Consider the following 8,691-nt stretch of genomic DNA (forward strand, 5'->3'; position numbering starts at 1 on the left):
ACACCAGCCATGTCAGAGAGGCAGCTGTCAATCTTGGCTTGCGCTTGCTCACCCCCAAAGCCTTGGCTAAGCAGTTTGCTGCAGTCACTCTGCAGAGAAGAGATCCACGAGTAAGTTACAAATTAATAAGCCAGAGAGTTTCTATCCCTTCATGGTGCTGAGCTCTGGCCGCCCACCAGCACACTCCCAGGACAGGCGCCAAACTCTGGTCCCTGTGAAGTCAAAGGCTGCTGGCTCCAGCTGGGGAGAGGACAGCAAGAATGGGAGCCAGGGGCCATCTAGCCCAGCACCAGAGAACCACAACCTCTCAACAATGCACATGTCATTCCACTGGCTCCCAGCCTCTGCCAGATTGGTCAAGCTGGAGGAACTGGTATTTCCAGCTGCTGCTGATGTATCAGCAGGAGATTGCTCTACCAGCTCAAAATTGCTTTCCTAAGGCTGGAGGGCAAAGACCTCAGGAATTTGGGCACAGCAAAGGCCGGATGGTTCATCTGACCACCCCCACAAGGGAGGATATTACAAATCTGATTACAGAAAACACAGCAAAGAATCCAGACCCACCTCCAAAGTCTTCTTTAGGGTCATGATGTTTTCACTGCAGACTTCCACATTGTTTAAGGTCACCTGGAAAAAAAACAACAAAACAAACCCAAGTAGAATGTATTGGAATTTCCCAGCACCTCAGCCCCAAGTCCTGTTTTCTCCCTGTGGCTCACACTACAGGCTGAAATGCAAATATTTAAGGAGATAGAGATGCTGCTGTGGGACCAATTCATGGAGCTGCATGAAGCATCTATTCTTCACCAGACTGTTCTCTACCTACTGAAGCTGAACTCGGTATAAGGTTGGGGACAGAGAAATGAGGCAAGCTGACAGCTGAGTGAGGAATTCCAGTGGGAGAACTGATATTTTAAGCACTCTGCTTCAAGAAATGCAGAAACCTGTAACCAAGAATTTAATGAATTGGAAGAGTTCAGTTCCTCCTGCTCCCTTTGTTGCTTTCTCTCCCTGTACAGTGAAAGTCTCAAGGAGCCTCTTCAGCACAAGGTGTTCACAGCAACTTACAGAGAGGGAGACAAGCCAGGGTGAGCCAACCCTTCTCCAGCACTCTCAGGGTTTCTGCCCACAGGTCTGCTCAAACAGCAGGGCTGGCTGCGAGGAGAGCAGAAAAGATCTCCCAGTGAGATCTTTTCCACAGTTCAAGGTCTATACAGCGTGCCACCACGGGGAAGGATGTGTTATGCTGCAGAAGACAGGAGCAACAGCCCTTCAGATTCTCTCCAAGGGGTCTCTAATGCTCACTGCCATGTTCTGGCCTGCTCAAGGGCACAGAGAGTTGCAGCACTGCTGTTAGAAGGCAACAGGAGGATCTTGCAGGCCAAGCAGAGCAGACAACCCTGCTCCAATGGAAACTCTGATCTGATAAGTGAGAATGAAGGAGCCCTGAGCTTGGGCCAGGAAGCTTTCTCAGCTAGAGGAAGGTGTGGATGAGACATTCTCCCACCTCCTTTGTGCAGAGCTTGTGAAGAACAGGATTGATGTACACCTCAAAAGAGCAGACTTTTCCCCAGCCTGGAGGGAATCATCATCACAGCAGCCTAAGAGGCAGTCACAGGATCATACTTGGACAGGACTGGTGTGGAAGCATCCAGACATCCAAAGCCAAGCCACCTACCACTTCTGAACAGGTTTTTAGGTTCTCTGAACATGTGACAGTCACACTAATCCTGTTCTCAAGAGCTCCCCATTGTTTTTCCCCTCATCCCAAATCATTCTACACCAGAACAGCCATGAAACCCACCAGAAAAGACTGCTTGGCCTCGTCGGTGCTTTCAATGCCTTTGGTATCGAACTTGCCCTGCTGCAGGCTGCTGTGCATGATGTTCACAGCACTGGTCACCCCTCTCTGGAAGTCCTGGAAGGTCGTGGCTGGAAAGCCCTGCTTCAGCTTGTTGTACAGAACCTCCCTGTGGGACAAAGAAAAAAAACACAGCAAGGCTTAGACTAAATCCTGGAAGCCACAGCAGAGCTGTGCTCTGTGATAAGGGACAGCACTCGGGCTGAGCTGTGACCTGAACAAGGTAAGTGGAATGTCACAGGGACAAAGGAGGGCTGGCAAATACCTCCTGACAGCATCAAAAGGACACAAGGCTGAAAGAAAAACACAACTACCCAGTTTCTGAGCTTTCCCCAAAATCCTGCCTGCAGCTGTTTTCTGTGTTCAGTCACAGTTGGGATGAAAAAGAGGAGCAGGACACTTTCTGCAGGCTCACCCCAAGTTCCAAGTTACTAAGCAATGTCACAGGCAACCCAGAGAACAACTAGGGGTGACTGCATGGTCATCAAGCACAGTAGCACTCCAACACTACCTGGTGACTTGGTCTCATAAGGATTTTGGACCATAAAGTTGCTTTTTCTCTTTTATGTCTGTTTGTTGTACAGGTAACCACCACTACTGTGAGAAAAATATGCCCAGCACCAGATGCTGATTCCCACGAGCATCTTCCATGGAGGTGACAAACCAGAGGTTCAAAGGTGGGGAACACAAGGAGGACCATCTGACAGCAAACACTGTTTGCAGGAGGTGAGGTGGAGGCAAGTTACAATGAATCTGCTGTATTTTCATTACCTGAAGTCAGACTCCAGCTCGGTGGTGGAGTGGTTGATCATGGCACAGAGACAGTCTATGCTGGAGCTGGAGAGAGCACGCCCAATGCACTTCTTCACGATATAAAACACGTCATCCACCATGCTGGAGGTGAGCTGGCCCTTCTCATAGCTGTCCATGGCAACAGCCTACAAAGAAAGCTGTCTCAGTGCCCTGAGCTCAGCGAGTGAAGGTGCCCTCAGAGCAGTGCTGTGAGACCTGCCCATTTCACCCCGAGCTGGACTGTACCCTGCGTGGGCTGGCACCACTCATCCTAATTTTCAGTAGCTACAGCCCTGGAAGATCTGGCTCTGGAAGATACTCAGGGCTATGTTTGGAGTCAAAGTTCAGAAACAACCACTTGCTTTTCAAAGCCCAGGGAAAGAAAAGCCCTTCCCACCAACTGCAGACCTGCCATGTTCTCATCTCCCTCCCTGGGGATGCTCAGCAGAGTACTGTGCAGCACACGCAGAGGTCTCAGCGCTGTCACAGAGTGCAGGCGATTGCAAGCAGCAGTCTGGGCCCTACCTTGTTGACAGTCTCCCTCATGAAGTATTCCTCCATGGTGATGTAGTAGCCAATGAGCTCTTGCATGGTGCGGCTCAGCAGACAGTTGTTGAGGAGCTTGTCCAGGTATTTTTGATGTTCTACAGAACACAAAAGAGAACAATCAGCATGGACCAAGTACCAGAAAGAAGTTCCACCTAATCCCCTTGCTGCCTGTATCATGGGCACACCTGCAAAGCCCGACCTAGAATAAATCACAGGCCTCAACCATGGAGCTGACATTTCTAAGCTGACTTTTGCAGGTGACAGAAGTGATTTCCAGAGTTCTGTGGAGTACCAAAACCCTGAGCCTGTTTTCCCTGTGGCCTCTAGCTTTAGGATCTGTGCCTACAGTGACCAAAGGGCCCTCCCTCCCTTTGGGGACCTTGTTTATTGTGCTCTAGTCATTCCTAATGTTGGTTTCCCTGTTTGAGGGAACAACCAGTGCTGAAAACAAGTTTGGGGAGGCCAGGCTACACAATCCTCTTCCACAGCATCTTTGCGGATCCTGTGTCACTCTGCTCTGCCACTAACTCACATATATCTCCACTTTGGGCAGCTGCAAGGAGCAGAGAGCTTGCAAGTACTGATATTCAAGGTGTTACCTTGCTTTACCTCCTCTGAAGCCATGGAGTCTCCCACCTCAAAATCGGATGTTATTCGTCTCTTGATGAACCTCAAGTAGAGCTCACTGCGGGCGTTCATCAGCGTGACTTCTGTTAAAATAGGGTCAAGTTCCCTGGAAGGGACGTAGCAAGAATAAAGGTTGCAAGACTCCAAAAGGGGTGGCACCCATTTAATCCAGTTAGGTAGTGGGTTCTCTGTTCTCTTACTCTGAGATCAATACTGCCTCTGTCCATCTATGCTGGCGAGTGGCAAAGCTCAGCAGAGTAACCGGTATGTGCAAAGAACACACACACCATCAAAACATCCCGAAAAAATTATGACAGAGAAGCTTCTTTTTTTCCTCATGGATGTGAGAACCACCACATGAAAATCCCAGCAGTAAGGACTGGAAGAGTCTAAGCAACCTGATAAAACTTCAGAATTAGCCCTGTTTGGTTTGGGTGGGAGATCAGACGAGAGACCTCTGGCATTCCTTTCCGACCTCAGTTTTGCTATGATTCTGTGAGCCCTACATGGCCAGTGTTAGAAATGCCTAGTCCCTGTCATCTGCATATTTGTGCTCTTGTGCACGGATTTATGTGTTTCTCTGAAAATAATGAAGAATCTGTTTAAGCTCAACAGCTCAGGAAAACACGAGACCAAAAAAAATTAGGTGACAATGCAGAATGTGGTGTTCAGATCAGAAATGACTATGAAAAAAAACCCAAGACTGTCACATCAGCAGCTTTTTCATCAGCCTGCACAAAAGAGCTTTACAAATCCTGCTCAAAGCCTCACAACACACAAGTGGGACAACTTTATTTACCTTTATTTTATGGATGAAAAAGCAAAAGCTCAGAAAAGCTGGGATGCACGCACAATTGTTCAGAGTAAACAGTAAGTAGATCTCTGTATTACTGCTGAAATAATTAGTCATGCAGGCTAACAGATAGATCTTGCTTGAGAAATGTTAAGTTTTCTTTCAAGTTATGTTTAGAAGCCATGCAGTGCCAGAAGGGCTGGGTGCACTTTCAGGTGGCCTTGCTTATGGGCTATGCAAATATTTAAGATAAAAAGAAAAGGAGGGTGATGGAAAGCACTTTGGTTCATTAGCAAGAAACTGATGTTACAGAGTTGCTGCAGCAGCAGTACAGGTTAAATAGGACCCACAGATTTATTCCTGATTCTGTCACAAATTATCTGCCCAGGGAGCTGCTCCATTTTGTGGGCCATACTTTTGACCATCAAAAGGGAGTCAGCAGAGGCAATTAAAGTCTCAGTCCTTCAGGTGGAGTGATATTGCCAGCCCCCCACCACTGTTTAGGACCAAGGCTTAAAAATAACGAGTAAGCAAAATAAAGCATCACCACACCAGAAGCTGCCTTTATAAAAGGGCAGTGAAGGGCACCTAATAATTGGATTTTATGCTTCAGTAGTCACAAAGCCTCTGGAAGACTGGGAGAGTTATCTAAATGCTAAGCAGTGTTAATAACAGATCAGGAGTGGAATGTTAGAGAGCAAAAAGAGGTTTTGTTTGTACCTTGGTTCAATCTTCTCTGCAGAAGAACTTCTCATCATGCTGTTCTGAACTTGCTGGAACTGCAATCACAAAAAAAAAAGAGGAAGAATCATCCAAGTCTTTGCTGATGACTTGCAGTTAACAGCTGCTTCTTGGGCTGTAGCCTAAGGAGATGCTTACTCAGGACAAGGGCGGTAGGAATACTTTGCAGGAAGCACTGCCAGAGAAGGGAACCACACCAGTTCACCTCTTCCTCTGAGACAGAGCTCAGCCAGCCAGGAAGGGTGGTGGGATGAGAATTCCAACAGAGGCACCAAGGTATTGGACCATGAGACAGTTAGAGCAGCCCTGCATCTACCAGACAGAACCTCTTACCTGCCTGTGATAGTCCCTCTCTTTGATGAACTTGTCCACCACTTTCTCAACCTGCCGGTCACACTCCACTTGCAGGTGCTTGATGAGGGTGTAGAGCCTCCCTGGCCCATAGTAGGTCTCCACAATGGGTTGGTGGGTCTCCACAATGCAAGCAATCCCTGCAGGGAGAGGGGAAGCACAAGAGATACTCAAGCAGGAGTTCTCATCCAGTCTGAACCCAGAGCAGAGCTATACAGGTCCACAGACAGGACCTAACAAGGGGTTATTCATTCCCCAGATAAACAGCTGACACTGTCCAGCCACTCTGGAGGGCTGTCATCACCATCCCTTGTTCCATGGCATCTTTTCTCTGCATATAACACGTTCCATCCTCTCTGCTGTTTATCACAAGGCTGCAGTGCAAATCTCTTGGAGTAGAAGCCGTGTCTCTTCCTAAAGAGAGCTTCTGCCATGTGATGTGTGTCAGCTGCCCTCCTACCCAGCAAGATGCAAGGTGAGAGCTTCCACAGGAGAAAAGTGCATGAGCTAAACCTGGCAGGGGCCATAACTGCCATTCAAATCCAGTCTCAGCTTTCAGCACCTACCAGGTTACAGGAGAAAAGCAGTGCTAGGAAAATGAGCCTAGGGAAAGCTCTGCTCTTGTCTGTCACACAGATGCCCAAGAGAGCAAGCATTAGTGAAGGCAGGACCTCCTTGGAGAAGAAGCTCATCTCCAAGGACATCTCTCTCCACGACTGCTTTCTTCTCACAGACTCTCTACTCTGAGTTAGCAATGCTCCCCCTCTTGACACTACTGCCAAGAAAGCCTTGGTGGCTCTAAGGACCTTCAATAGTAGCAAGGGTGCCAGGCTGGGAGAGTGACTTGGCAGTGATGCAGCCCGGAATTATAGCAGACTTAATAGAGGAAGCAGTTAATCACCATGGGATCTCAATTACTGTCTTTGGCGACATTTCCACGGAGCATTCATGTTCCCTTCCCTCTCTGCTTCCAAGCTCCTGTGGTCCTCCTTGAAGAGCCAGGCCTGGAGGCATCAACAGCTGCTTAGTCTTAAGGGATCCAATTTGTTTGTCTGAAGAAACCTTCAGGGAATGCCCGTTTGTTTTGAGGATGCAGAGAAGAGGTGAGTCTCATTCCCTGGAGGAAGCCAACAAATCCTTTGCAAATCCACTTTGTGCCTGCGTGAGCTGTACGTAGGAAAGCTTGCTCACTGTAATGCCCTCCCCTGGCTGGGAAAAAGTCACTTAGTTGTGTCCCTGTCCCTCTAGTGTGACACACCCACAGCTCAAAGGGGAAGGAGGCATTTTGTGCTCTCCTGGAGCTAGAATTGATGGACCATCTCATTACAGATTATTTTCAATCAATCAGCAAAGAGGAAAGGAAGAAGATTACCTTCAAAGAGGAGTGTCAGGGTGTCTGCAAAGATGACGGCAGCTCGACGGTCACTCATGTCTGTCCCCATCACCAGCTGCAGGTTCTCCTCTGCTTTGTTGGCCACCTGCATTGCAAGAGCAGCAGTCAGCTGGTGACACTCAAACATGCTCTTCATCCCGCAGGGTGGACCTCTGGTCCAGAGCCCTGGGCTTTTGCTGGCCTCCCCACTGTAAGAACTATTGCTGCCGTTCCTCTTTTGAACAGGGATCCTTTCCTCTCTTGTGGAAAACTCAAGGATCAAGGAGAGGCAAAAACTTGTTCTTCTCTTTCCAGGCTCCCTTGTAGGAGCTTTAAGGAAGCACAAAGAGCAAGACACAGAAGGAGAAGCCAGACAGCCTGTGAGATCCATATTCAGACACCAAAACTCCCATCCCAGGACGCAAAATGCAGGGAGAGAGATGAACTAAGGCCAGTGCTGGTTTCTAAGATTAACAACCCAGAGCCAAGATCTCCTTCCACAACATCTGTGGACACAGACTGGGTTTTGCTTTCCCCCAGGAGACCAGCCAGGTCACAGTATGTTTCACAGAACCTGTTACCTGCTTGCAGAGGTACTCTGAGAACTTGCTCAGCCCCTCTTCATGTAAGCCTAGCAGAGGGAAGATCTTGAAGAACCGTTCCACTTGGGGCAGGTCTCCCTGCTTCATAGCTGTGTCAAATTTCTCTGTGACAATTGTCTTCAGGCGCTGCTCTGCTTCTTGTAGGAGCTTCAGGTTGGCATCAATTATCCCCCCTGATCAAAAGGTCAGAGAAGAAAGGGAAAAGTGACAGCAGGATGTTAGTACCTTATCAAGGGCTACTTTTTTTTTCCCCAGCAGAGAAACCAACACTGTGCAGCCTGCAGCCTTAAGGTGAGAAGGCAGAAGGCATACTGGAATTTCCCTAGAGGCAAAGAAAGATAGGTATGTATGTGATGTACACACAGCTAATGTCACAGTCTTGCATGGAGGATGCAAACACATCAACCGGGACATTTCTTTTAGGGATCAGGGAATTTATCCCTTCATTTCCAGTTGCTCTGCTTGGTAGCACACTGTAACACTGCAACAGTTCTCCTTGACAGAGCCTTCTCCCTCACTTCTTTTGTCCTGCACATTTTGTCACGCACTGAAATGTTATTAAAGCTGTGTGCCAGGAACTCTCCTTTCAATTAAGAATTCAAACCCAGTAACACTTGAAAAATGTTCATCTCTGTGTTAGTCTATAACATACTACAATCTCTGGCTAGCATTAGATCTTCTGCTTTGTCTACTGAGTTGAGGCTCTCTGCCATAAATCCTGCAGCCTCTAGTTATCTACTGGAAAGGTGATTTTATCAGCTTCTCCTCATGAACAGAACTTACCTTCCTTGCCCTGACGACTGAGCTCAATCACTGATTTGTCCAGAGACAGATAGCGATGGATATGAGCTGCTGCTTGTTCATAGTCTTCATTTCGCAGGGCTGTTTGAACTCCATCCATGCAGAACTTCAGGTCAAGGATGTCATCAGCTCTCTGGATGGCCTGATAGAGTCGATTCTGCAAGAAAGGCAACCACTAAGGCTTCCTGCTGCGGGCTGGACC

General features: G+C 48.1%; 1 protein-coding gene across 1 annotated transcript in view; it reads right to left on the reverse strand.

The window, feature by feature from the left end:
- The window catches only part of COG4 (component of oligomeric golgi complex 4), a 15,174-nt gene that overhangs the window by 4,521 nt on the left and 1,962 nt on the right, over positions 1–8,691 (reverse strand). The window contains exons 3-13 of the mRNA XM_010170969.2: positions 8,472–8,646; positions 7,668–7,861; positions 7,087–7,192; positions 5,697–5,854; positions 5,343–5,401; positions 3,802–3,935; positions 3,179–3,297; positions 2,633–2,799; positions 1,805–1,970; positions 565–627; positions 3–89 (exon numbers count right to left, since the gene is read on the reverse strand). Of these exons, the coding sequence (XP_010169271.1) occupies positions 3–89; positions 565–627; positions 1,805–1,970; positions 2,633–2,799; positions 3,179–3,297; positions 3,802–3,935; positions 5,343–5,401; positions 5,697–5,854; positions 7,087–7,192; positions 7,668–7,861; positions 8,472–8,646 (1,428 nt within the window). The remainder of the gene's footprint in view (positions 1–2; positions 90–564; positions 628–1,804; positions 1,971–2,632; positions 2,800–3,178; positions 3,298–3,801; positions 3,936–5,342; positions 5,402–5,696; positions 5,855–7,086; positions 7,193–7,667; positions 7,862–8,471; positions 8,647–8,691) is intronic.

The sequence above is a fragment of the Antrostomus carolinensis genome, unplaced genomic scaffold (genome assembly GCF_000700745.2).
Source record: "Antrostomus carolinensis isolate BGI_N321 unplaced genomic scaffold, ASM70074v2 scaffold26266, whole genome shotgun sequence".
Lineage (NCBI taxonomy): Eukaryota > Metazoa > Chordata > Aves > Caprimulgiformes > Caprimulgidae > Antrostomus > Antrostomus carolinensis.